The sequence below is a fragment of the Vicugna pacos genome, chromosome 18 (genome assembly GCF_048564905.1).
Source record: "Vicugna pacos chromosome 18, VicPac4, whole genome shotgun sequence".
NCBI lineage: Eukaryota > Metazoa > Chordata > Mammalia > Artiodactyla > Camelidae > Vicugna > Vicugna pacos.
In genome coordinates, this window is record NC_133004.1 from 15377973 (window position 1) to 15405852 (window position 27880).

The 27880-nt window shown below is 41.1% G+C and overlaps 1 protein-coding gene across 1 annotated transcript; it reads right to left on the bottom strand.

The window, feature by feature from the left end:
- Positions 1–2604: 2604 nt before the first annotated feature.
- On the bottom strand, positions 2605–27838 carry HAPSTR1 (HUWE1 associated protein modifying stress responses). Its single transcript, XM_072942226.1, has 4 exons — positions 26900–27838; positions 26190–26270; positions 16978–17253; positions 2605–5005 (listed from the first exon to the last, which is right to left on the bottom strand). The coding sequence occupies exons 1-4, from the start codon at positions 27123–27125 to the stop codon at positions 4761–4763; spliced, it is 828 nt and encodes a 275-aa protein (XP_072798327.1). The 5' UTR covers positions 27126–27838; the 3' UTR covers positions 2605–4760.
- Between the last annotated feature and the right edge of the window lie 42 nt (positions 27839–27880).

Below are 27880 nucleotides of genomic sequence, written 5' to 3' on the forward strand. Positions count from 1 at the left end.
GCATTCACCTTCATTTTGGAAAACAGGATCTCACGAACATGTAGACAAGCTTTTGCCCTAGAAACAAATCATTTCACAGACCACAAGCTTCACCTTGTGCTTGGTACCTATCTCTGGTTTCAAACTGTCCCAGGATGTGATGTAATCAGTCCATTTTCCAGACTGGATCTTCCACATTCCAGTCTCTTATATAACTAAAATGTATTATTCAACACGAACTCCTGTACAGCCAATCAACCAGCATATTTTAATGGCTACATACATGTAGGACCTATACAGAAAACTGTTTGGAAGGTTACTCTCCAACTATTCAGTTTTTACCTTTGGGGACTGGTGAAGGAGGAGGGCAAGTTGAAAGGCCCTTAATGCTAATGTCTGACATTTTAGTTTCTTTACAAAAATGCATGTGTTAATTTTTTCAGTGGTACATTCAACAAAAACAAAAAATTAAAACAACAACAAAAACCAAAACCAAAACCAAACAAACAAAAACACTCAGCCACATTCCAGGGACATACCTTGATATTTGTCTCAAGGGCTTCACTGATGGGAGGCAGATTATAAACGTAGATGTAAACGTATCCATGGGATCCAAGTCATTAAGCCCCGCATCACTTTTTGCTATTTCACATGTGATGCAACTGAGCCCAGAGAGGCAAACTTACCCAGATTCCCACACCTAGTAAGTGGTGAAGTCAGCATTCAGATCCACGTGATTTCAAGCAAAGATTCTTCCTTCATACAAGGGGGCAAAAGGCAAACGAAAATCTTAAGATCATTCCTGTCTGCAAGAAGTACAGATCTCCACAGTGACTAAGATGTAGGGGAAAAGGCACTCATAACCATGCTGATGGAAACTGTAAGTAGAAAGATCGGCATATACTGTAAGCTACTGTGTGGCTGGATTTTTGCGGTCTTCAAGGCTTTTTTTTTTTTTTTAAATATTAACTCAATACAAGTAAAATGAGGGGCCATCAGAAGTTTGGAATAAAAAAATATAGATAGACAGGCAGATAGATAAAAAAAGTTTGGAATAGCATCAATGTAACTTTCCAGCTTTGCTGAGGGCCACATTTGTTTTGGACTCTCAAAACTCTCTTGTGTCACAGGTGAGCATGTGCTAACTCCACAAAGAACATGCAGGTCCAACACAGGAAGCAAAACCCGGTCAAATGCATCAGCACAACACACAGAGTGACAGCCAAAATAACTGTCCCATTAAAACATCAACACCTCAAACATTCCAGTGGGGAGTTTGGAAACTAGACTTATGAGGTCAGGCCATCTGAACTCATCAGAGTCAAAACAGCTTTTGGAGGAGGGAGCAGATACTATTAAAACACCTGATTGGAATAACCTCCTAAGTTTAGTTAAACGTATTAATCTTATGTTTCTTTTAAGATAAACAAGGGATTCTCTGACAACCTTTCAAGTCACTCTAGTCCAAGAGTTCAGAATGTATGTCTGAAGGATTCCCAATCCCATACCTAGACTCCTAATCATTAACCTACTGGATGAAGTGGCAAGCTGTAGCAAGTTACACGAGATAAAATGCTAACATAGTCACTAAACCTCTCAAAAAATTCAGGTAATAATCGTGCCAAAAATTCAATGATTCACTCCTGGTAATTTTCTGAAACTAACTGTGCTGCCCGTGTCCCCAGCTGAAGGCCCCATTTCCCAATCATCTCTTGGCATCTTGCGCCTCCACTGCTCTCTGAGGTTGGCTCACCCTCTTGGTCAGACCTGGGCCACCCCCTCACTGCACCGGAAGTCAGCCCAGCTTTCACTGCTGCGCAGCAACCTTACCACCCAAAGCCACAGTGACTCAAGTTTAATGAGTTCCAATAGAACTTAGGAAAAACCTTTAGGCTACTTCTTTTAAGCCTGAACTTCATTTGATTGTATCAAAGTTATTCAAATGTGATGACCAAAACAAAACTGCAGACAAGCCCCATAGTTTTTTGGTTTTTTTTAATTATTTATTCATTGAATGATTTAAGGTGTGTACCACTACTCCAGTTGGGTAAACCACATTGAAGAATTTGACTGCAGGTCTTTAGATTCAGCCAAATGCTTTCCATAAATTTTGCTGTATAAAATACTAAACATTATATACTTAAGTTTTTAATGCTTCAGCCATGCTCAGAACACTGCAGTATAAGGGTAACTCAACCCACTCATGCCAAGTTAGGGTGACAGGAACAGAACTCATGAGCTATGATGTCTAAAGAATCAGAGAATCTAGCTTAAGATGAAAAGAGGTTCTGTTCCCCCAAAGTAAACTGGTCAGTTTTAAAATCCAGCCTACACTGTTCTCAAGAGACTGGGGAAAAAAAAATAGTTATTTTAAAAAGTACCACACAAATACGCAATCTTCCATGATTTGTTTTGCATCTAAAATGGCACAAAGAAAGGCTGCAAGAATCTAGCAGTCAGAACTAAGTCTTCCTAAGAGGAACCGCCTCCCTTCCTACTCCCAGGTCTTGGGTAATTCCGCGCTCAGGTGGCACGTGAGAGCCATGAGATGGAGGTGGGGGAAGGAGTTACGACTGGGTGACAGAGCATTTTGAATTAAATGCAATGGAAAAAAGTAACAAATGCTAAGGTTTTTAAAAAGTTTAATGGAGCCAGTAAGATATATAAATTGTGTCCTGGCGGACGTGAAGACCTGCTTTCTCTTACCAAAGAAAATGGCACATGTTTTATCAAAATTTGACAATCCAGAGTAAAGGGTATTGAGATTAAGCTTCAGAGCACCAACTAAAACAACCACCAAAAAAAAAAAAAAAAGTGTTATTTAACTTGGAAAGAGGAACTAGAACCAAGGCATAAAGGGGAGGTTAAATATGTGTTCCTCAGTCTCAAGATCCTTTAGGAAGAGGAGCTCTGGCCACTTCTGAGCAACACTTCACACCACCAAAATCCCAGAATCTAGATTTATAACAATAGACAAACAAAAATAACTCCTGGTATATTCCAGAGGGAAGCTTGAAAGTATTCGTAATACACAGGCTTACCCATCTCAGTACAATGACAGATTGCTATCATTCTTCCTGCTATCATATTCAAACCAAAAGAGAAATGATCCACTTTTGCAAAACCTTAGAAATGCCTCACTTTCGTGCCTAGTTTTAGTATGGAGTTCACTTCTTTTAAATAAGGGCTGTATCTATAGTGAATACAGAACTTCAGTTCGCACATTTCTAACATTCCATTCACATCCCACCCGGTCAATGAATATTATGGTTAACTTAGCAAAGTTTCTTCACAGAATGATTATTAAATGGCTGAAGAAACTGCAAACAAAGTGCTGTGAGTAATTACTGGAAAAACCCTTACACTGATTTGCAATGGTCTTAAGGATAAAAAACAGGAAGTAGCTCATACTGGACTACAAGTTTGCAAGGAAACATTTTCACTGTCCTACTTGATATATATATAATATGATAGAATAAATTACAGTACCTGGCAGGCTGACATCAGTTCTTCATCTAAAAAAGACTACCATTCAGTTCAAGATATTAAAAATGAAGATGAAACATGCTCTAAAACATTGTAGCTACAAGAGGCCTTATATTTACTCAAAAGAGGAATCTATTGAGAACTTTTATTTAGGTCTACCTAACATCTAGAGAACCTCCATGCGATTCCATCTTTTCCAGAATGAGATTCCAAACTGCACTTTACAGGAGAGGGATTGGAGAGTTGGGTTTTGCTATTTAAGTTGTGATCACATTATTAGCAGATAAAGGACCTTTACTTTCCACCCATTCCAGCGGAAACTGCACAAGGTAGGACATTCATGAAAAGTGTAAAACAGGATATGAAAGACTAGAATACCTACCCTCCCACCATCCATCTCCCTCTCACTATTACTGAAGCAAAAAGGAAGCCCATTCTCAAAGTTCATGACCTCTCTCCCCTAGGTCACCTTGAACGCAGTCTACATGTTTACATTTACCGTAAGGATAGTGCCCTGCATGGGAAGTAGTACTTGTCTTAAAAATAAAAATTTTTAAGCCTACAGGGTTAATCTGGGGGCAATTTAATAATATTGCTACTTTTAGAGCACTAACACACACAAAGTGAATCCAATAAAGTTCTGTGTATTGATTCAGTAATAAGTATTAATTGCATGACCATCATAGCACCTCTTTACATCACACAATCACCAGAATTAGAAACTGCTTTCAAAACTAAAATAAGGGCACAGTCCAATAATTAGAAGTTGCACACTGCTACTGTAGAGAAACCAGGTGCATGGTACAGTGCGGCTGCAAAAATGGAAGCCTGGAGATTTGACGAGGAAGCCAAATCGTGTGTTTTAGACAATTTTAGGAACCTGGCAATACTGTTGAAGCAAAATACTCAACACAGCAGGAAATGAACCCCCAACCCCCGCAAAAAAAAAATTCTATAACCAAATAAACATCTGATATTTCCTTTCCCTTTGAGAATAAATACAGTTAAGGTCACTTTTAGCCTTGAAACGGATATATGTTTGCCTATGATGATCTTGCTAACGACTACACGGTATCTGATGTCCTCTGCTAGGATTATAGTTTTAAGAAAGCCATAGTTACGAGAGGCATCTACTGTAAATACCTAGAACTTCCTTTTATGGCAACCACTATAGAATTCACTTGTCTTAAACAGTGAACAAGGGAAGATGGCCTCATGTTTCCTTTGCAATAATAGTATATGTTGAGGATCAAGTGGCTTTCAAGCAGCATGGTGGGTGTGAAAATGTCTGCAGTTTAGATCATTCTGTTGCGTTTATGGGTTGGTGAGTCTGTAATGACATCGCCACACTGGGCTGAGGTACGCTTTCTAGTTCCACCATTGTCCAAGTGGAGTGCCATTTCTTCTGATATGAAAGTGTTCAAATCGACATCATGGAGTCCATTTCTCCTTCGACTAGCATTCGATCCACTGCTTACATGTGTAGGAGAGCCTGGGGCACTCGAACGCACGCTTATACTAGCCATTGCACCACTAAGACCTAGGAAGAAGAAAAAAGGTTTTAGAGTTGCTCGATTATTTAACCCTCTTGAAAGCAACCCACTTTACTTTCAACGTCGCCATAGCGTCAAAGGATGTCTGCCTATTTTCCTTGCAAGGGGTCCCAGGGAGCAGCCAGGTTTTTTCCCCTGGAAAAATGAATCCTGTGGCTGTGACGTACACGATGCTTCGTTGGTAACATGACCAATGTTTACACTGTGGGTAACTACTCGTTATTAAAAGCTTATTATGTGGCAGGCACTGTGCTAGTTCTACAAATCCACCATGAAATCCTGCCATCTACGCTATTGGGTGTGTCCTATATGTAGCCTAGAGCTGAGGTCAGGAGGTGCTTGCTCTAAACAGGGAAACACTTGTTATCCAAAGTCACCATTCCAACAGATCCCTCTGCTGTGTGCGTGCACACGTAGGGGAGCAAGCAGTCGTTTCCAGGCCTGAGTGGGCTTATTCTAACATCCCCACAGATAAGGTGACTTTGTACTTTAACATCCAAAACAGTACACTATTGAGCCTGAAAAGGGGTCATTATTAAAAATGATCCTGGTACGTCAGATACAAAGTGATTTTGCCCTGGACAAATCAGGCTGTATGACCACCCCACGGTCTGGACCATATTTGGTAGATAGCCTTTTGGGCAGCCTAACTCAGTATCATCTCTAATCCTTCAGGAGGGAGAGCAAGGGTGGTATAAAAGTTCTGCTGCCTTGCTTTCCAGGTTGAGTTGCTAAATCCAGAATATACCCAGCACTCATAACTGGACACTCATCCCTTAGGTCCCTGAACAGTCAAAGGAGGCAAATCTATGTTCCACTTCTAACTGCTCAGGGTCCCCTGTGAAAGGCATGAGGAGAGGCCAGGAAACAAACCACAGCACTGCATTTAATAACCTGACATTACTGCCGGGGATTTTCCTTACGCATTCCCCCTTACGCTGGCCTAACATGAAGCAGGGATCTTGTCATCGATTGACTAAACTGTTATGACCTAGTATAATAAATGTTTCCAAAGAATAGGACTTGTATCTTAGATTCTTAAAGCTTAGAGGTTGGTTTCGTGGGGGCCCATTCTAATTTACTCTGTAATTAAAATTTGAACATGAAGTTCAAAAAGGATTCTCTGCTTCCTCCCACACCAAATCTATTAAAATTCCCTTTGACGTTCTCACTCTACAAATACTCTGATCACTTCCAAACCCATGGCCTCAACCACCTCCCATATACACTACACTGATCATGCTCTGCAACCTCTCTCTCTAAACTGCTCCAAACACCCCACTCTAGGAACCAACCAGTCCCCACACTGCTCTCCCTGGAGCAGACACATCCTCCCTTCCCATTGGTGGCCAGAGGGTATCTGGTCACATCCCACTTCAGCTCTAAGCCTTTATAAAGCTAGCGCCTAAAAAAAATGAATAAATAATAAAAGCACTAATATATTGGAGTACTTCTTGTGTCAGGCACTGTATTAAGTACTTTTTAATTTCATCCTCAAAATAACCCTATGACATCAGTATTATCTCCATTTTGCAGATGAAAAGCCAAGGTTAAAAGGTTAAGTCAGCCACCCAAGGTTCACAGAGCTAGTAAGCAAGAGCTGGGACTCAAGACTCATGCAGAATCTAAATTCCTACTCGTTTTATCCTATCCCAGCCCGCCTCTCATCAGTCACTCTCCCTCCCTTCTACCCTCTTCACTTCCATCCTATGACATTTGAATCGTGCACTTCCAATATCAAATGATCTGCAGTTCCTTCAAATGGCCCGGCATGCACCCCCCGAACCCCTGCTTCCCACTGCCTGAGACTCCTAGTTCCGCCAGCACCTCCTCCCCTCAGGGACTTCTTTCCTGGATCTCCTACCTCTCCTTTTCAGTCTCTTGCTGGTTCCTCTTCCCTCCCGCTTGACACTCTCCGCTCCTTCCTGTTCTCCAGCCTGCCAGCTCCTTCCTCAGGGGCCTTTGCAGGCTTCTTTTCTGCCCAAGTGAAAGCCTGGACCCCGTAGCTTACCCACAGGCATCACCTTCCACACCCAGACCACAGAGCAGACATTTCTCCTGAGCTCCCGGACCCATGCTTATCTCTAACTGCCTGTTGGACCTCTCAAACTTAACATCTTAAAAAGGAGCCGGCGCTGCTTCTCCCCAGCCCACAGAAGTTTATTAAAAGAAAGAAAGAAGGGAAGAACTGTCCTGGGCTGATTTCACACAGCACAGACATTCGCCTCTTCCTATAGACTGTGTCTTTTCATCTCTATCTCGTGAACTTAACACAGTGCCTGGCACGTAACAGAACGCTTCCAAGTCCTACCCCTCACTCTGAAATCCACCAAATTCCAAAGCAGTTGATGTTCAGTCACCTCTCCAATGCCACGAAACATACCCAGGGGACTCTCTTTACTTCTGTCTTTGCCATGAAGTTAAAAATCAATTATCCCCAAATTGCTGGGTTTGTCGTCGTTTTCCACCAAGTTCTCCACCAAGACTGGGAGCTGTACCTTCTTTTTTTCCTAACCTCACAGCCTTTTTACACATTACTGAAAGGTGTTCACGTCCCTGAAATCTTTTCCTGCTTGTTTCATAGGAGGTTTTAAGGTAATTATGCTGCAAAATATGGGCCCTCAGCAGTACACTGGCTACTTCACACTTCAGTAATTAAACTCAGGATCCCCTTTATCATTATAAACCAAAAAATAACTCCATCCCAATGCTCTTCTGTTAATGCAGGAGCCACAGAGCTGTATGTTTAATACTCAAGGCTCATAAAACACTCCATCAGAAGTAAGGAGGCACCTCAAGCACGTTTCTATTTTTTCAACTGCTATTCTCCATAAAAAAGAAGAGAGATTAAACATCAATTTGGTCTATTTGAAAATTCCCCAGTAGCTTCCAGAAAACCCACAATCTTTCCCGTGGGTGTATGACTCCAGGCTTTGTTTCACAGCTAAAGCAAAATCACAATGTGCAACATTACCTATTTATTACCTACTCTCGGCAGTGAAAATTATTTTCCAAGTTTAACTAATCTTCCCCCAAAAGACTTTTCACAAGTGTCAAAAAAAAATTAAGATTAACAACCAAAAAATATGTATTTTAAACCCAAATTTTATTTTATAAACCAATGACAGCTACTAGAAGATGCTTTAGGAAACCTTAGCTAAGCCACATGAACAATCAGGCCTATACAAGTACAGAGAATCTACACATGCTTCAGAACTAAAAACTAAGCTGTATGGCCCGAGGGCATACAACGTAATTTCTACCAAAAACACACTTTTTCAAAAGGGCTATGGGAATATCAATTGACAAAAGCAGTAGAACAAGTAGTATGATTAGACAGAGAAGTCTCAATTGCTTAACACAAGATAAACTTATCAGTTTAAAAGTTTCTGCATTCATTTTAAATGATTAGTGCAGGAGTTGGGGGAAAAGATTAGGATGTTTTAAATCATATTTTGAAAAGAAAGCTCCCACAAGGAGCCAAAACAAAGTTACAGTCCAGGTTATAGGAATCTAGGTTACATGGCAAATTGTTAAAAGTAGCACATAACTATTATTTTCATACCATGCTTAAGGTCATAAGAAAATCCTGTTTTCAGAATTCATGACATGTAATTCGTTTACCAGCACATAGTTAGGTCACACAGAGGCAAAGAAAGAGCAAACAAAGAGCCCAGCCAACCTCCCTTCCTCCTTCCCACAGCCTTCAGCCTGGAGGCTGCCTCTACCTTTTCTACTTGCCCTCCAGCCTCTTCAGCTCCTGCCAGAGCAGAGACTAGCCCTGGAGGAGAGAAGGCAGCCTGTTTACTGTGGATCCACTCAGCACAGGTTCAGGACCCTCTGCAGACCTGTGCACCAGTTCTCTCCGCTCCAGCAGAAATGGGGGATGTGAAATCCCCACAATTTGGGCAAAGTGATTAACATCCTGACTGGGAACCCTAGGAAACTAGCATTCTTGCATTTGAAATGAATTACACTATTCAAATGGACAACACTCCCTTTACACAAAGTTGTGTTCTGAGGTTTTAAGTAACAAGCACTCATGTGTAAATGTCGTGTCTTAAATACACCAGGGGAGTTCAATCATAGAAAAGTGAATTCCACTAGAAGATTTGGGTAATTTGAAGTAGATACCACTCCCCACCCCAATCTGTAAATTGTAATACTGAATTTTTATTGAAGTAAAGCACACTAAATCAAACCAATTACAAAGATACATGTGTCACACCAAGAAAACATTTTCAGTTATGCTGACAGCCCAAAATGCTTTCAACTTTTTTCAAAAACAGTTTTAATGCCACGGGAAAAAATGCTCACGACGTTAAAATGGAAAAAGCAAGATACAATACCATATTTGCAGTATGATCTCATCTATGAAATAATTTTTATATTTATACATTGAAAAAAAAGACTGGAAGAAAATGCACCAAACATTTAACTGCAGTTCTGTGTAGTGGGATGACAAGATAGTGAATTTTTTACTTTTTGGAAATTTTCAAATTTTCCAAGAAATTAGTATTTATAAATTAGAAAACTAGTAAAAAAAATTTATTAAATGTTAAAACTGCTTCACAACTACCAATGGATTACTAAGGAAGTATTATGTTGAGTAAAGTGGCTTTGAGGCATGACTACATGGATTCCTTTTTCCACTCAATGAAGAAACTGTCCAAAAAATTTTTACTGCAAATTTCAAAACAGTTTTGTACATTAGGGTTGGAAGCTTTAGCTAGGTCCTACCTCCAGAAACTTCAGCAGCTAGTATCTCAATATATGGAAAATGCCAACTTTCCATCAAAAGTTTTAACTGCCTTAATTGCCTTTATCATTGTTGTTCTCAGAGGCTGGTCTGAACAAAGGGCATAATTTAGAAATTCCAGCCTTCAGAAGAATTTCAATGAAAGCAGATTCTTTGAAATAATCAATTTTAAGCAATTAAGAGATGAAATTGCTTTGGTGCATTAATCTCTTACATCTTAATTTCCAAATAAGGTTTTAAAACATTTTACTGTTAACTATCGACAGTTCTGTTATTTCAGGAAGATGCAGACTGCAACATTCAACAAGCATTTTTTTTTTTATTAAGAATCTACTGTGTTCCACACATTGTGCTACAAGTGTGGGCAAGAGAAAAAGGGATTCTTAAAAGCGGATGGATATAAATCCCCCACAGGTCTCTAATTAGCTCTCTGCAACACAAAATTGCCAAGAAGTTTCTTTCATACTATACCATCAATTTAAAAGGACTAATCTAAGTATCTGTGTTAGCTGTCAACGTTTGTTTCTACACACTTAACTAGCTTTATCAATGGAAGGAATGAAGAGTGATAGGAAAGGGGGAGAAACAGAGAACTAACCATAAATACTCAAATTTCATCTTAAATGTACAGATCTCAGCTGTCTAGGGAATTTTACCAGGAATATCTGTTCTCAGCAAAATTTGGTAACTTCTCTAGTATAAAAAGGCCAAAGAATGTTTTGACAGATTAACAAAACCTATAAAACCTGCGCTCAAAGGAGAAAGAAAATCCTATTGGTCCATGCTGCCTAAAATCACAGATTTCCGAAACTCTGGGGGATGAAGGTTAACCATTTTATGCATTGAGTACAACAAATCAGGAATCGGCCTTTCATTTATTTCTAGGTAAAAATTCCTCTCTGACCTTACGCCCCTGAGTACGATTTCAAACGACTGCATTTTTCTTATAAGGCCCTACACCCAGTCTCTCCAGATTCAAGAATCTTGTCAAGCAACTTAATGATTTGAGAGATTAAGGATCACCACATACCTCACAGAAAAGACTTTTGCTAGACAAAAAAAGGAGAGGCCAGATAATGGAGTCTATTAACTTCTATGGCAATGGCACTGTGCCTCAGTCTGACTGCCTGGGATTATACACTGCAAACTAATACAATTTTACTAGGCTACAAACTCTTTTGAGAGTATGTGATTCACCTCTGTATCACTTGCCCCTATCACAAGCCTCTAATAAATAGAATGCTTGATGTCTACTGTGTTCAGTATATGTTGGGCAATAGGAATGGTTACAGAATGACAATACACACTTCTATTTTTAAATGACCATAACTTCCACATAAAGATTTGAACTGCAGAAATCAGAACTTGTACCACCACACACACACACACACACACACACACACACGAGGGTTTTCAAACAAAAGGCTTCAGACTTCAACCCTCGCTAAGGAACTATCTTTTCTTAACTCACAAAGCACTTTCTCAAAAGAGAAGGAAAAATTTCCTTTCCTTTCCTTTTTTGGGAAATTCTCCAGTATCATATTAAAGGCTAGACTGCCTGCCTTTGCCTAAGTCCCCTTCAGTACTTACAAATGTAGTAGCCCACTGTCACTATTTAAACTTAGGTTGTTTAAACATGAAAGGAACCTGAACTTGAGTAAGGTGATATCTTAAAGTCAAATGCCACTGACAGCAATGGTTCCCACCAGTGACACCCTGTGTGCTAGAGGCCTTTGAGTTTGAACTGACGAACTTTACAGAGGGTCAACCCAGGCCCAATGGGGTTAGTTCCCTGTACTACAGTCAAGAATGCTATCACAATGATTTTTAGAACTAAAACCACGTGTCTCTGATTCTTATGGAACAGTCTGAACCAGAGCCAGAAACCTACAAAGACTACCTATGAGATGATGTGAATGAAAGTGAGGTTTTGAATCAAGTTAGTAAATGAGTGAAGTCTGACTTGGCATCCAGCTTCCTCTCCCATCCAGGTCTCTGTCTTTCCCCTCCATGAACACGTACATGCCCCATTCTAACTCTGGACCCTTTTTACCTAGTACCCATAATGACAAATAAAACTTAAGAATGTCGAGACCAGATTTCAATCTAAGGTTTTCTAGACATAGCAGTAGTCTGGGCAAGTCAGCTCAGAATCCCTCCATCCAGTAGACAGAACATTACCAACTTCATCAGTCTATACAGACATGAAACAGTCTATACAGAAGATCTTATCAAGTAGTTAACACTAAGTTTTAAATTATCCCTTCCTCTGGAATGATACCTGCAATTTAAAAAGCCATCCTTACTGAAGAGGGAGAAAGAACATCCCCAAAGGCCACCCAAGCTCCAGGTCTATTTGTGTAGTAACACCATCCAGAGGCAAAGAAGAGTAACTCACAGAACTTAACTAACCACAAGCCCTCCTCCTCTCAAGGCAAAGAACACTTACACAGTGTCATGGAAGGGTATGTACCTGGCTTAGCTTCGCACTTTATCACCTTATAAACAAAACGTATCTTTTCATAGAGGAGACTGCCCTGGAGAGGTTAACCATCTTGCCCAAGGTCATACTGGGAATGCAGCCTCTACAGTCTGAATACTCTTCCTGCTACGATGAACCAGAAATACAGGTCACAAGCCATTCAGCTTCAATACTACTTATCCAGATTCACTTCTGGGGGAAAACCCCAGGAAGAAATACCAAACTCGGGTAAGTCCAAAGAACTTCCTCATGGCACCCCTCAGCCCTACTAAGGGGGGAAGGAGAGAAACCTTAAACATACAAATATGGAGATACTGCATTTGGGAGCCAGACAGATCTGGAATACATATTCTACCATTTACTGATCTGGTCTATTTTAGCCACATAAGCCTTTCTTGGCAATAATCTAGGTTAAGTGTGAGGATTAAATGAGACCCTCCCTCAGCAGCAACCTGATATGAAGTAAACACTACAAGAACTGCTCTAATGGCTGCATCCATCACCCTCAGGCCCCACTCCAAGTCTCAGTGTTCAAATTTGAAGAGCTGAGTTCGCAACACTCCTAAGAAGCACCTGCTTGTCTCCATTCTCTCCACACTGTAGTCAGCTGGGGATCTGTAAGCCTCAGCTCTTTGTAAAGATTCTCTGCTCCCTACCCTCCGTGTTGACTTAACAGACCTCTGAACTGTCTTAAGGGGCAGAACACATCTACACCACGCTCTGTTAAAGCCTGAAGCTGTGAGACAAGGCCCCTGCCCCCACAGTAGTCCCAGTCTATCCGAAGAGATAGCTATGGAAACAAAGCCAATAGGGAGAGCAGACACACAGCTTAGGGAAAGCTGGAGGGAATGGGCAGAACTGAAGGAAAGCTCTGTCACAGAAGAGATGTTCCATCAGTCTTAAGGGATGATGAACAGTCAAAAGAAGCTCAGAAAAGAGCATGGAGGTGTTCAACAGATTACACAGGATGGCTAAGACATCTGACCCAAGGTTGAGATCAAATCATAAGGGCCTGGCAATGTCATGCTGAGCTCTGACCTCACCCTCTAGGCCATAGGGAAACAAAGGTTATTTTTCAGTGAAGTGACAAGAGCAAAAGGATCACTCTAGTGGTCCTAGGAAAGGTGGACTGGTGAATGGCTCAACTCAGGACTGGGAAGCAAGAGCAAGATTATTTCAAGAGCTCAGGGCTCACTTCCTCCAGAAGAGCCTTCTTTGAACCCACAGCCAGGCTGCATTATAAAACATCTTTTTCTGCCCCTAGAACATCTCAGACATACCACATTGGTGACATGAAATTATTCAAGTATGCACTGGCCTCAACAGAAAAGGAAGCACCCTAATCAATTATATATTCCTAAAGACTCCACAGAATCTGCCTACACATCTGTTGAGTGGTGAAATGAGGACATATTTTTGTTGTTGCTGGGGCTGGAAGGATGAGTCTGCTAGGAAACCTTATGTGAGACAAATGCCTGTAGAACATCCTGGTGGAGATATCCACCCAAGGACAACAGGGTATACGTGTTTAGCAGTCAGGAGGGGGGTCTAAACTAGGACAGATTTTGCAAATTAAGACTGAGATGGTCCTTAAGGGGACTGCAAGAGGAGGTGGCTAGGGCTAAATCCTGGGCGATGTATCCTAAGTCAGTGAAAGGTCAGAGGCCGAAGCAGCCTAAAAAGAGAAGACAAGGAAAGGAAAATCTCTAGGAGAGAAAAGATGACTAAGAAAGATAATCAGGCAGGAACCACAAAATGGTCCAGATGATTTTTGGTCTATCTGAAATCTATTTACATAAAAACAAGGTGCCAACTATTAATCCAGCTCTCAGTCAATTTTTGATAATGTTCTTATTTCAAGACAAAGATTAACAATGAAAGGATAGAAGTCAATTTAGCATATGCATATACATTTCTTTGATTTCTCTGTAAGTTTATTATGTATATGACTAGGTACACAGAAAATAAGCAACATATGTTGCAAGCAAGTGCCAAAATAAAGCACTGGATCATATTCCTTAAACCTCAATAACCATTAGTTGACCATTTTGATTGAAAACTTTGATAACCATTAATTTATGAACTTTTGATTGAAATTATATACTTAAGTCAAAGGCTCACAAGGGTATTGATCAAAGGATCTTATTCATGATCACACCATCACTGTCTACATGAAATATTCTTCAATTACGTCTTTGCCATTTTTCTTCAAATAAAGAACATATTTTAGGTATACATGGGTATAGTTGATGCAAGTGAAAATTTAGGAGCTGATTATGAAAAAAAAAAGGGAAAAATTATGGGGGTAATCCTAATTGTCCTCTTTTTTAAAAAGAGACGGGACATGAGGAGGTCTGTAGAAAAGAATAAATCAACGTGACCTATACTCATGTTTGCTTTGATTATAAACTTAAGAAGTCTGCCTCAGCATACCAATTCTTTTCCTCTTCTCCCTTGGCACCCCAAAACTTCATGAATTTACTCTCCCTCCAATGTAGAACCCCAAAAACTTGACCTCACATTTTGTAGATTTGACTACGCAAATTATACGCAAAATTGAATTCTGACAAGTAATACCCTAATTAAAATGTTTCCAAATACATTTCAAAAGATCTGAACAGTTTTTACTTCAATTTGTGAACTATTCAATAAATCAGATCATGAGGACACCTGGTTACAGTTAGTCATTAATCTGCTTTACAATTTAGCTAATAATGCTCCATTAGAAACTGTTCCAATTAAAATAGTCATATCAGACTAGCATTCTCAATACACTTGACGTCCTCTAAAACCAATAAGCACAAAACTCAGTGTAATTTCTGTTTCTGTATACTCCTTTCAAGGGGCCCTATTACTTCCCTGCAACTTCATGTTTTAACTACATGAATCCAGTGTATGAACCCTAGGAATAAGAATACACTGCGTCTCCAACATATTCTAGATTGGCACTGCTTTGTAAGTTTACTGAAGGGAGATGTTATTTCTCTATATAGCTTTATAATTAAACTTTTTTAAACAATTTAAACATAAATCAAAATTATAAACAGTATCTCCCTAAAACCACATCCTCACTAAAACTCCCAAAGTTCGGTAAAATAATAAATCACAAGTTGAACAAACTCAATTTAAGAAAATGTAATGGGAATTGAAGAATACGGTAGTTGAGGGAGTGGGCCGCTGGCATGCCCTTTTTACAGTGTGTACAACTGGATTAAGATTTCATAACAATAAAAAAAGGTTTTATAATAAGTGTGGCATTTATGTTTCTCAAAACTATCTTCTATAGTATAGTATGATACAGAAAAAAGATCCTTTAACAAGAGAAAATGGAATGAATAAATCCACTTGATGATAAAGAAAATCAAAATATGCTGAAGGAAAGACAGCTACATCAAATACTACCATGCACTAAAATTAATCTGACAAACTATGTACATTTTTAGTAATTTTTCCACATTGAATGGTAAGATGTGAAACTCTGTAATTCAATAGAACAGATCAGTCTGTTTCGCCTAAGTTTCAAAAGTTCTGATGGCATTAACCATTCTACTACCTTAGAAACAGCAAGCAGTCTTTAAGAACTGCATCCATACATCATGGACTCTCTTGCAATAAAAGGTTTCTGTGTTTTTAAATTAGCATAAAAAAACTCACAATCAGAAGGGAAAAAAACAACACTTTCTCCAACTCCACGTTCTGGTTGGGGTTTTAGGTAAAGAATCAAATTTTGCCAAAGAGAACAAGAATCTCTGTAAGCATCAAAGCTTTGATGATAAAGAAGCCCTTTGCATATATCCCAGTTTTTATTACTGGGTTACTTTGTTTTAGATGACCTACCCTATGGCCCAGAAATGTTGACTTTTAACAGGACTCATAACCTAACTCACTAATTAGTTCTATCTGCTTAGTCACTTGCACAATCCATGTTCCATCCTGGCTTCAACCAAGACTTAATTTTGTTGTTTTATTTTTACAGCAGTATTGAATGTCCTACAGAAGGACCTCTTCAATTCTATCTGGAAGTCTGTATTAGAAAACAAGCAACAAAAGACTTACTACTTACCCCAGGCTTCTCCAGCAATACTTAAACCTCTAAGCCAAGAATGCCTTTTTATGGCAGGTCTAGCCTGGGGATATGGTAATGGGCCTGTCCTCTGACAATCCTGACTATGAAAGCAAGGACCTATAAAGTCAATTTTCCTTACATCTTTCCATTCCCTCTTGGGTCATCAACTCTCACCCTCTACAGGCACACTCATTAACCTAAGGTGTCAAAGGGAGTTCCCATGAGAACTAGCCCAAGCTACCTGCCTTACATGCCTGTCACTGACAAGGCTCTCCAAGCAATTATAAATGCAATAGAATTCTTAAGACACAAGAACTTCCTCTTTGACTCAGAAGAGTAAGAAAACACGTACAATATAAGTGCAAAGCAATAAATTCTAATCAATGTTGCAAAAGATTCTGTTATTGTAACACCAATCAGCTCAAACTAACTTTCTAAAAACATTTTTTTTAGGATGGGCTGGCTAACATTCAAAAATTGCCCATTTAAGTTCTTAGCTTACATTCTATTTAAACATTTCTAGAGCAAGTAATGACTATAAATAGACAAAAAAACAGACAGTATATCTGGACCTAAACCCCTAAATGTGAAAATGGGTCCACAGGCACACTCTTAACCATTTTTCCAAAGAAATATGTTTAAACGGCTTTACCATGCAGAGCTATGGCTTCCCGGAAGGGTTGCAAATCAGTCTCTACAGATGAGCTAGTTTCCGTTGAAGTAGCTCGGTTAGGGGACACTACAGTCAGTCTTGGGGGAGCTCTAGAGTTTCGTGGTGGAGGAACTTTTCCACACAGGAAGCTGATCAAATCTTCTCTACGAATAGTTCTTCTGCGCTTTTTAACCCAAGCCAACACATCCTTATTGCGTCGCTGATAGCCAATCTGAATTCCAATATCAAAACTCCGCTGATGAGTATCCACGCTTTCTGTTAGAAGAGAATAAGAAAAAAGATACATGATGATCAGTAGAGCCAAGCTGCATTCTCTCCGGAAGAAAACCATTTTACAGGTTAACCAAAATGAGTATCATGAAGTATGGGCTAAGTCTATCAGTAATCTATTAAACTGAACTGTATTTGTATTTCATTCATGTTTGAAATGTTATACATGGCATCTAATCATAATGGTCTAAATTCAGTTAACACATCACATAGTTCTAGAGCTTCCACCTTGTTCCTTTAAAGGAAAGAAAAATTTCAGTAGATAAAAGGGACTACTTACTGTTAGCCAAATTACCACTTTATTAATGCTATTTCCTTAAAAAGTTCACTAGACTTAATCAAGTTAACTTGTTTAATAATGCTAGGAGTGAGTAAATTATGAAGTGTTTAGTGGTGCTATACTATACCCAGCTTCGCCTGAGAGAAAAGGTGCATGAGTACCTTGAGAGCCGTACTACTGTCCCCTCACTGCAAGTGAGGAAACAGGCACTGAGTAATTCTACCACAGAATTCAAGAGCTGGAATTTTTGTTCCAGAGTTTGTGGTTCTGAACCACTAAGGTATACCACTATCTTTCAGAAAACAGTGAATTCTCATGAATTCTAAATAAGAGCATCACACTGTTTATTGGTTGACTGAACAGTGCAAATCACTCAGGCGTGTTCACCTTCCATGGACCATGTCATTTTGGAGATGTACTCCTACTGACAAGTTCAGCACCAAGAATTGGGAACACTTTCAAAGTAACAGCAAACATTTTAAAAATAATAAGGGAAATTAATTCTGACTGATTACTTAACAAAACCAAACAGCATCATTTCCCTAGGTATGTTTTCATTCTGCTTCCAGCTCCCAACAGTTTTCTGTATTCATAACCATTCCTAAAAGACCCTGTCTTAAAATCTTTCAGACTGGTCTCTCAGTTTCCCTGTAGCTGTCCCCTTGACATACTGAACCGAGTTTTCAACAGAATGATGCCTGCCCTTTAAACTCTACATAATTTAAAAAAGTACTTGGAAATTTAAGTCACTGCAATTTATTTTTAGTTGAGCTGCTATGCTAGCAGAAGATCACCAGTGTATCTTCAATGGCATTAAAGAAGATGGTTCCTTTATCCCTGGACCTTTATAAAAGTACTAATTCTTTTTTTTAACATGAAGAATCATTCCTCTATAATTTTTCCTTGATTTTTGATTTTTTAATTCTTTGTCTGCTACATCTAAAGTAGACTCTGAAGGGAAGAACATAATGAAGAACTGTGCCCCAGAAAGAAAAGACAATAATCCAGATGTCACAGAAGCTCTCAAGCTGCATGAACTTGCATCATTAAAACAGATGGCAAGAAGGCAGCACAAGCAGAACTGTATATAACAAGGCCTATCCCTTAGCAGATGATCAGTCCTTTCTGCTGAAAAATTAAAAAGAATGGAAGAAGTTGCCATGGGAGTGCTCTAAAAAATATTAAACTCCATTACAACTATGAGAAAGATTATTCTGATTTTGAAGATATACAAAAAGCAACTTGTAAATGATGAACGCCAATGCCTCACTACTAGAAGGGCCAAGTTACAATGTGAATCAATGTCTTCTGACTTCTCATTTCATCATAAACAAAGCAATCATGAACCTCATTTTAAAGATAAATAGCCTTTAAGAGGATAAACAGCACTTTCCCATCTCTTAAAGACTTAGATGAAGCCAGCCTTAGATAAGGGGTGGATAATCTCTAAAATGACCTTGTAAAGCTGTATCTAGACTGTAAGTGATTCTGATAGATCTGGAAGCATTTAAAGAGAAATCAAGTCAACTAAGCCCATCCCATGGGACCAGAGAAGGGAGGATAAACTAGTTATGAACCTACAAGCAACCAGGTTTCTCGAAACCTGCTCTACGTAAGAGAGTTGTTACAATCATGCTCTTCTTAACTAGAGAAGTTTCTGTTTCCAAACAGAATGACTCAGGAAATTTTATTTTTTGAGAACCAAATGGGGGTGGGCCTGGAACTGGAAGTATTAAAAGTTGAAAGCATGAAAGGGGCAAAAGAAACAAGTCTGAAGCAGGCATGGGTAGTGCAAACTAAGATGAAACAGGCATGTAAATGTACACCTGGCAAATCAGACAGTAAATAAGAAAAATTGAACTTGATGCAAAACTCAAGAGCCAAAGTGAAGGGGCCACATGAGGTGGTTTAAAAAAACACCACCACACACACCCCAACCTGACAATCCCGGGAAGAAATAGCTTTGCAAAGTTTTAACGTGTTTTGACTGAGGGCACAAGGAAATCCCAAATGCCAGATCTGCAAAGGGCTGATGCTTTAATCAGAGTTGAACAAAGTTGGAAAACTCAGTATTTGTAGTTTAGAAGGCAGTTACGTAATAAGCTGTGAATCTCTTTTTAAAATGTATGTGACTAACCAATCATTTCACCTCAAAAATTCTGCACAAGTCTCAACATCGGAACCTACCAAAAGCACACTGAAAATCAGGCATTTTGTGAACACACTTTTACAGACCAAGAGTAAAGGAGGAGAAAAGCAGATCTAACATTGAAAACTTCAGGTACACACTTCTGCACTGTCTGGGCATAATTTGGTTTTATACCACTGACAAGATATCCTGAAAGCCAAATCCAACTCAGATTAATCCAACCTCAATTATTTCCTTAAATAGAGAATCTCGTATCAACACTAAAGCATTTAAAATAGTCCTTATTATATTTGTGTTTCTATGTGTCTCTTTTTGTATTTTTTGCTTTTGTTTTAAGGATATTTCATTATTTGATACATGAATACTCACAACTGTCAGATCTATATCGTTGTAGTTACTGTTCTTAAAGTGCCCCTCTTTGCTAACAGGTGCTTTTGGACTTGTGTTCAACATTATATGATACTATCATAAAAATTAAAATGTTTTAAAAGTAAAAAATAAAATTTACATAGAAAAATAAATAATAAAATAATAGTCCTTATGTTTAAGAACTTTGAAGAGTTACTTGGCTGAAAACAAAACCCTCCTATCATATCTTGAACTAAGTGAGAACTAAATGCTTCCTGGAGAATCTTAGGAATAACTAGATTTTAATATATACATAGGTTAATTTAGTGTCCAGTAGGATAATACACACACATACACAAGGATGGCCTCCTGAAAGCTCTCAACCAAAAATTGCTCTGAATACACCTGATCCAACAACTAGACACCCAAATTCTAGAAGTACAGAGCACAGAAGCTGTGGGGACAGTCTTCTGTCCAATACTTTCACTGATGCCAAAGCCACTGTGGAAAAGGGCCATAAGCTTGAAGGTCAGGCAAAGCCCAAGGGCATCAAAATGTCAATCTAACCTTTAATCACAACACATTCATTTCCTTATTCAAGAAACAAACTGATTCACACAAATCACAGTAGACATCCTATGTTGCACATTGTTTAAAAATGTTTTTATACAAGTAGCTAAAATTGAATTCAAGGGATTTCTAGAAGTCTCATTTTCCCACCGTTGGCAAGGGGCAGTGGGCAAAGAATCACACCGACTTCTGAGATGAAGACCAAAAGCAGAATTTTCTTACAGGAAATGCAGACACAATGAGGTTTCACTATTTAGTTTTTTGATACTCACAAACTTTATGTAAGCTAGCCAAAACAGATACCCCAATGTCACAAACAAGGAACTGGAACTGAGGCTCAAAGGGCCTTGTCCAAAGTTAGTAAGTGGCCAAGTTCCTTCTACAACACATTTCTTCCTCAACAAAAGAGAACCCATCTCCCATTCTCCTTAAGAGGATTTACAAACCAGAAAATCACACTGTTAAATCAAAGCACACTTCTAAGGAATACTAGTGACTATAAAACATTTGAACTCAGAATTAAATCTGCACTGACCAACTAGCCTGCTGTAGAAAAAAAAATATTTTCAGTGTTTCATTAGAAACAAATATCTGAGTCATGGCCAAAATAAAACTATTTTTCAATTGTTTTGAGGAAATAATTTCTACGTATTTCCTATTAAAGTCATATCCAAAAATAAACACTAACTTCTATCTAACTTATATGTGACTTAACCTTCACCTAGCACACACAAAGGATAGGAATCAGGGAAGAATAACAGTGGCCACGGTTGCCTACATCCAGACCTTGTCCTCCCTTTCCTAAAGGTACTCCAAGTTTTTGTTTAGATAGCTCTCAGGAAAGCTTCCCCCACAGTTGTTCAAAAGGTGATACTTGCGGTTTACTCCCAAATGAAATGTGTATATACCCAAACTGTGGCTTCGATACTAGTTCTGAGTAACCATGTGACCACCTCTGGCCAAGAGACAGGAAAAGTCATTTACTGATAGTTCCTCGGAAAGAAGCTTCTGGGCTCTTCCAAGCTCAGGTGAGTGACCCTAGGATGTGAGGTGCCAACATACTGAAATTAGCCTTTCATGACTAAAGCTCACATATGCAGGTGCAGGTGCACACACACCACACACACAGTGCAGAGCTGCAGAGCAGGGAGCCCTGAGCCACTAGACTCAGTCAGTCCCACCTTTAGGCTTCAAGTTAGAGAGCAGCCAATCCATGTCCACATCACTGAAGTCAGCATGATGTATATTTTCTGGTATTTGTGGCCAAAACGTTCTTTTACAGAGAAGTTATACATAACAAAATAACTGTCTTCCATAAAACTTCACTAAGAATCTACAAATGCTATTAACGATGCTGTTTCCTAGTATAAGCCTAAGAATAAAGTAAGACTCAGCGTTTCTAACTGTAATCCATACTAGGGTGTTTTGAACAGTCTCAAAGCTCAATAGTTTTTTTCCAGCAAGGAGAGTCACAAACCAACTCCAGAAAGCCAAAAGAAAGCTGAAATTTCACTATCTGCCTCCAGATAGAATATGCTTTCTTGGACAATTTGTTTATACACCAGTCACTCGTCCACAAGCTCTCAGTATGCTCAGCTCACTTTCGGTTTACATACAAGTAAGTCCAAGAAGGCCCCACTGAAGTGAGACAACATATTACAAAGAAGATTTGACATCAAGATGGCTCAAAGATAAGGACTTTTAAAGGTATTATACTGTTTTTCTCACCTGTTAATCCTATTTACATTTAGCCCTTTTAGGGAAAGATAAAGTACATACCACAAAGATTATTCCAATACAAGAAAATAAAGACAAAATTTAAATGAGAATTTCATTTTAAAGCACTACTCAAAGCCAGAAACATCATTTGAAAAATAGAACCTGACCTGCAACAGTCTATGCTTGAGGACTCACCACACGCCACACGAAGAGCTTGTACTCTAAGTTGTAAGTACTTTTTCCCACTTACAGTGGAGGAAATGAAGGCACACAATGGTGAAATACTTTTGTTCCATTATGTCTCCAGAACCATACAGCTGAAAGGTCTAAAATGTGAACTAGAGCAATCTCAAGAAGACTCCATGATCAAGATGTAGCCTGCCATCTGCAAGTACTGCTAGAGCAACAGGAGCAACAGTCACACTTGGGGCAAAAATGCCATTCAAGGAGAAACCCAGGAACATCTTTAATAGAAACAGTATCAAGAGGAACTCTAAACATAACGTGGTAGAACTGGTACGCAAATAAAGTTTCAGTTTTAAAATGTGGAGGCAAAGAAATGGAGCTCAACATAAAACAAAAATCAAAGAAGAAAAATATTACAAGGTTGAGAGAAATACCAGAGAAGTGGTGAGAAGTGGCTCTGTTGGGTGTGACCAGGTGCTGGCTCACAGGTGGCTGCTGAAAAGCGAGAGCAGCAGTAGCACCTCTGGCTGACCACGAGGCTCCACAGGACAGCCCTGTCCTAGGACAGCCACCAGTGCAACCTCTCAACTGAGCAAGTACTCCGAACAGTAAAAGGAATTCAGAATTCGGTAAGAATATATTCCTAATGAGGAGTCAGGAGAGAAACGGAAACAGGTCACCCAAGGAAATGGGAGGTGGATTTAAGAAGCAAACACAGGCTTGAGCAAGCATTTCTCAAGTAAGCACCAACTTGGGCTAGGTTAAAACCACCTCAGTAACTTTTCACTCCCTTTAGCTGCAGATATCAAAAAATGTACTAAACCAGCAACACAGCATCATTGGATAGTTAACAAACATTCCTTTTAGATTTACCCAAAGTGAAAACAAAATCAATCAGAATTTTTCTTCCCTTCCAAACAAGGATGCTAAATTGTGATCCAACTTATGTGGAATAGAGGAAACCATACATTCCAATTTGCCGAATTCTGTCCACACTGAGGACACAATCCACTCTCCTCCAAATACTTCCAGTCATATTCAGCCAAGCCAACTGAATTTTCAAGTTTTCAAAATCCCACAGGCAATCAAAAGGGGCCCTCTACTAGACTTTTATCTCAATTCTAACCTTCTCATGTGTTCATTTTAGGTGTTATCAAGAACCTGGTGAAAAAAAAAAAGTCAACTTCTACTCAGGCTGCAAAATGAGCCATTTTTAGCTTGCCAGATAAGTGCTTAATCATACAAAATACAAGAGCACTACCCACTTAACAGGGATCCTTCAAAATCTCCCATGTAAATTACATTTGAATATTTAATCAGAACTGTGAACACTCAATTTACCACTACTCACTGCTGCATGCACTGTGATAAATTTATAGGTTCTATTTAAGGTACCCAATTATTCTTACAGCTGCATTCTTGTTCTCTAAAGACCACACCCTTAAAGGAAGAAGAATGTGAGGATCTGGAAAGCTTATCCACTTTCCCTGAATCAGTGAAGAATAGAATAATGTTGCTATCCTACCAAATTCCACAAACCACAATTAACCATTCCTAAGGTAAAAAGGGATGTACTTCATTTTACAGAAATAGGATACAAAATAAAACTAAGGCTAGATTAATAATCCAGCATTTTCAATAATGCAAGAACTTCCTGTGACATTTATTTTAAAAGAAATTTAATGTCTTTAAGTTTTCTGAACAAAGAAAACTAGTACATTATAAAAAGCAATTTCAAACTAAGTAATCAAATTAGGGAATATTTCAGAGTTCACCTTCTGAGCACATCTTTTTATATGAATAATTAGCACTAAAGAGAGCTGCCAGCTGTAGCCCTAAAAGAGATACTTTCCAAGAGCACACAAAAGCACCAAAAACTAAAAATCAGAGGCCATTCAGTTTTGTATGGCCTCATCGAAAAGCCTGAAGAGACACAGAAGAGACTAAAAATGTGTTACCTTCCCCTTAAAACAAAGTAACTGCAAAAATAGTGAGCTGATAAACAGTGATACCTCCACAACAGAATGCTACTCAGCAAAAAACAAACCAAAAACTCCATACAAAAAAGAAAACTATTTAATACCTGCAATGTGAACTCAAAGGATCAATCTCAGAAACATTAGGGGAAGTGGAAAAGTCAGACACAAAAGGCTACACACCATAAGGAAACATTACGGAAACTCAAAAACCATATATATAGCTATCAGGGGTGGGAGTGGGTTGGCAAGGAATAGATACATTACATTTACCAACAATGCATGCTTGTCAAACTCAACCTATACATCTTAAAAGGGTGATTTTACTTGTGTAAATTATACATAAGAAAGCTGAGTTTCTTAAAAAAATGTTTCAGTATTATTTTAAAACTCCCTGTCTGGGTGAAACCAAAAGCCATTCCAAAAAATGTTCAAAACTCTCTATCAGTAATGGATGTTAAAGTCAAAATTTAAGGAACTCAGATATATAAAAATCAAAGTTGACCACTAGGGCACCACTGAATCATGTTTCCCTTTTCTCAGTAAACCTACACTATCAGTTCCTCATTCCCTAAAATTAACGTTCTACTCACCAGTTTCAGTTACATCCTCAAATTACCATTCCAAAAAACTGCAGTCTACCCTAGAAATCCAAAATACAGAACATTTTTTTTCTATTGAATGCTATCTTAATTTGCTCATTCTTACCCAGTAAGAATCTGTGAATCAAGTCCCTGCACAGCCTGTTTTAACCTATTTTGCTAATTTTAAAATGCACAAAGCTCGAATGCAGTTATCAGCCGCTTCTCGAGGTTTAGAAGCGTTTAATTACATTTTTATTAAGATTAACACTCAAATTCAAATCCTTTTTCCACAAAAAACCTTGCCAGAAATCAAAACCAAATTTCCAAATCTTCAAGATGAGTAAAGCACAAAACCTATACCCATTGTTACTGAGAGTTTGATGGGCAACAACATTTATTTACGGATCTTTACGTGGGGCAGGGGAATTAACTGCAAAGGCACTACCATCAAACACAAATCAACTCAAATTGATCAGATTTCCTACCAACAATGTACAGATGTAAGGTAGCTTTGAAGGCTTGTGTCCGATGGAGTTGCGAAGGAGCAGCATGTTAATATGCGCAGACTATTCCAATTAGCTAGTTTGCGACGCACTTAAATGCTAAGCCACTATGACGCTCGAAAATGCCTAATTTCAGAAAATCTTTTCCATGAGGCGCTTTTCCAGAAGCACTTCCTACCTCTCCGACTAGAGATACAAACTATTCTTTTCCCTGGGTGCCAGAGAAGCACATTTCATCGTCTCCCTGATCCGGGCCTCTGAACCTCGGCACTACTGACGTTTGAGACATGGGTGTGGGGAGGCTGTCTAGGGCACCTCAGAATATTCAGCAGCCTCCTCTCACTCAAAAGAGCCCCAGACATTGTCAAATGTCGCCGACAGATGAAGGGGTCAAACACCTCCAGCTAAACATCAGTTATCTAGTTTTATAACACCCGGAATTCTCAAGTTGCGAGGTATTCACAGTTAGCGGCTGGATTCAGAAAAGGAAACACTACGGCGACCTGGGTCCAAGCAAAGGTGGCCGATGCACTCGGAACGCCGGGCTTACACCCTGACGCAGGCTGCCCTTCCCCTTAGTCGGCAATGCAGCAAGGTTATCTTTACCTTTGTAGAGATTGGTGACGGCGGTGGCTGCGTTTTGGAAGGGGACCCAGAGAGAAAGTCCTGGCTGCTGACACACTCGGTCTGAAAAACGACAAAAGGGGGCGGGGGGTGGGAGAAAAAAGAAACACACAAAAACAGGGAGAGAAAGAAAACGAAACGTTACTTGGGCGTCAATCACTCCGGAACGGCCATATTAGGTTTCGCCATTTTGTTCAAGGGTTTCAGGATCCCGCACTGGCTAGGAGGACGGCAGGAAGGGGGTCGCGGCGGGATGGCCCGGTGACTCGCGGGGGTCGAGGGAGCAGCCGGGGGCCGAGCCGCGGCGGAGGGAGGCGCCTTCTCGCAGTCCCCGCCCCGAGGCCGGCTTCGGCACAATAGGGCCGGCCGGCCGCCTCCCTTCGCCATTTTGTGACCGGGGGCCCCTCCCCTACCCTCCCGGGCCCGGGGCGCCCCGCCGCCCGGCTGCAGGAGCGGGCGGGCCCCCCAGGCGGCCCCAAACGGGAGCGCCCCCCGCGCGGGCCCCCGGGCGCCTCCCGAGGGCCTGCCTCCCGCGGCGCCATCTTGCGGGGAGGGGGCGGCGGGGCTGCGGCGCGGCAGCCGGACCCCGCCAGCCGCCCCCAGCCAGCCGCCCCCAGGGCTCTCAGCCGACGGCTGGGCCCCAGGCGGCAGCGGGGGCGGCGGCGCAAAATGGCGGCGGCGGCGGCCCTCACCTTTGTAGAGCTGGGCCACGGCGGTGGCCGAGTTCTGGAAGAGGTGCCACAGCTTCTGCTGCTTGTGCTCGGGCTGCGCGGCGGCCGCTGCCTCCTCCTGCAGCTCCGGGGGCAGCTGCTCGTCCTGTTCAGCCTCGGCCAGGCACTGCCGCTCCCACTTGGAGAACCAGTGCTCCGGCCCGTGCTCCTGGATCTCGGCCTCGCCCTCCTCCTTCCGCTCCTCCATCCTCCGCGGCCTTCCGCGGCCTCGCCGCCGCCGCCGCCGCGTCCTCCTCAGGCGGGGCACCCGCGGGAGCGTCGTCGTCGAGCGGCCTAGAGGCGGGGCCCAGCGGCCGGCGACGGCTCCTCGCGGCGGCCCAGACCTCCTGCACCCCGACGGCCTGCGAGCCCCGTCCCGCGGCCCCGCGCTGCCCGGGACGACCCCCGCCCCGGGGCCTCCCCACCCCCGAGCCCCGCCGAAGGTCGCCGCGGACCGGATGAACGCCGCCGCCCCTCGCCTCGCCGGCCTGAACTCGTCTACCGCCCCGCCATGCCGCCGCGGCCTCCCTACGGCCGCCACCACAGACTGACGAGCTCTCCGCGAAGCCCGGCCTGCGCCGACGAGCCCACCCCAAAGACTGAGGAACGTCGCCGCCGCCGCCGCCGTCGACGCCTCTGCGGCTGCTGGTCCCCGCCCTCCCCCGCCCACATGCTGACTGGGGAAGCACCGCCCACTCGGCCCCGGCTACCCTGCCCGGTTGGGGCGCGCCCGCTTCGAGGGCCCCCATTGGCCCGATACGGCAGGTTCCGCGTGCGGGCCTCTGGACACAGCGCTGTGATTGGTTCGTCGGCCTGTCCGCCTGACGTAACCAATGGGCGGGGGAAAGGGAGTGAATGTCAGGAAGGATGAAGACGGGGAAGGAGGGGGAGGAGCTGACAGTCGTTGCGCCCGGGCCAGCCGAGGGAAAAAAAAAGATAAAGAAATGCGCCTGCGCACTTGCT

Bases quoted from the DNA above. Each gene is read 5' to 3' on its own strand.
- HAPSTR1 (XM_072942226.1), bottom strand. From the start codon at position 27,125: ATGGAGGAGCGGAAGGAGGAGGGCGAGGCCGAGATCCAGGAGCACGGG. The intron at 26,271-26,899 runs GTGAGGGCCGCC...GTCGTTTTTCAG, and splicing joins CGTGGCCCAGCTCTACAAAG to ACCGAGTGTGTCAGCAGCCA. The intron at 5,006-16,977 runs GTAAAGCCGTTT...TCTTCTTCCTAG, and splicing joins GGAAGCCATAGCTCTGCATG to GTCTTAGTGGTGCAATGGCT.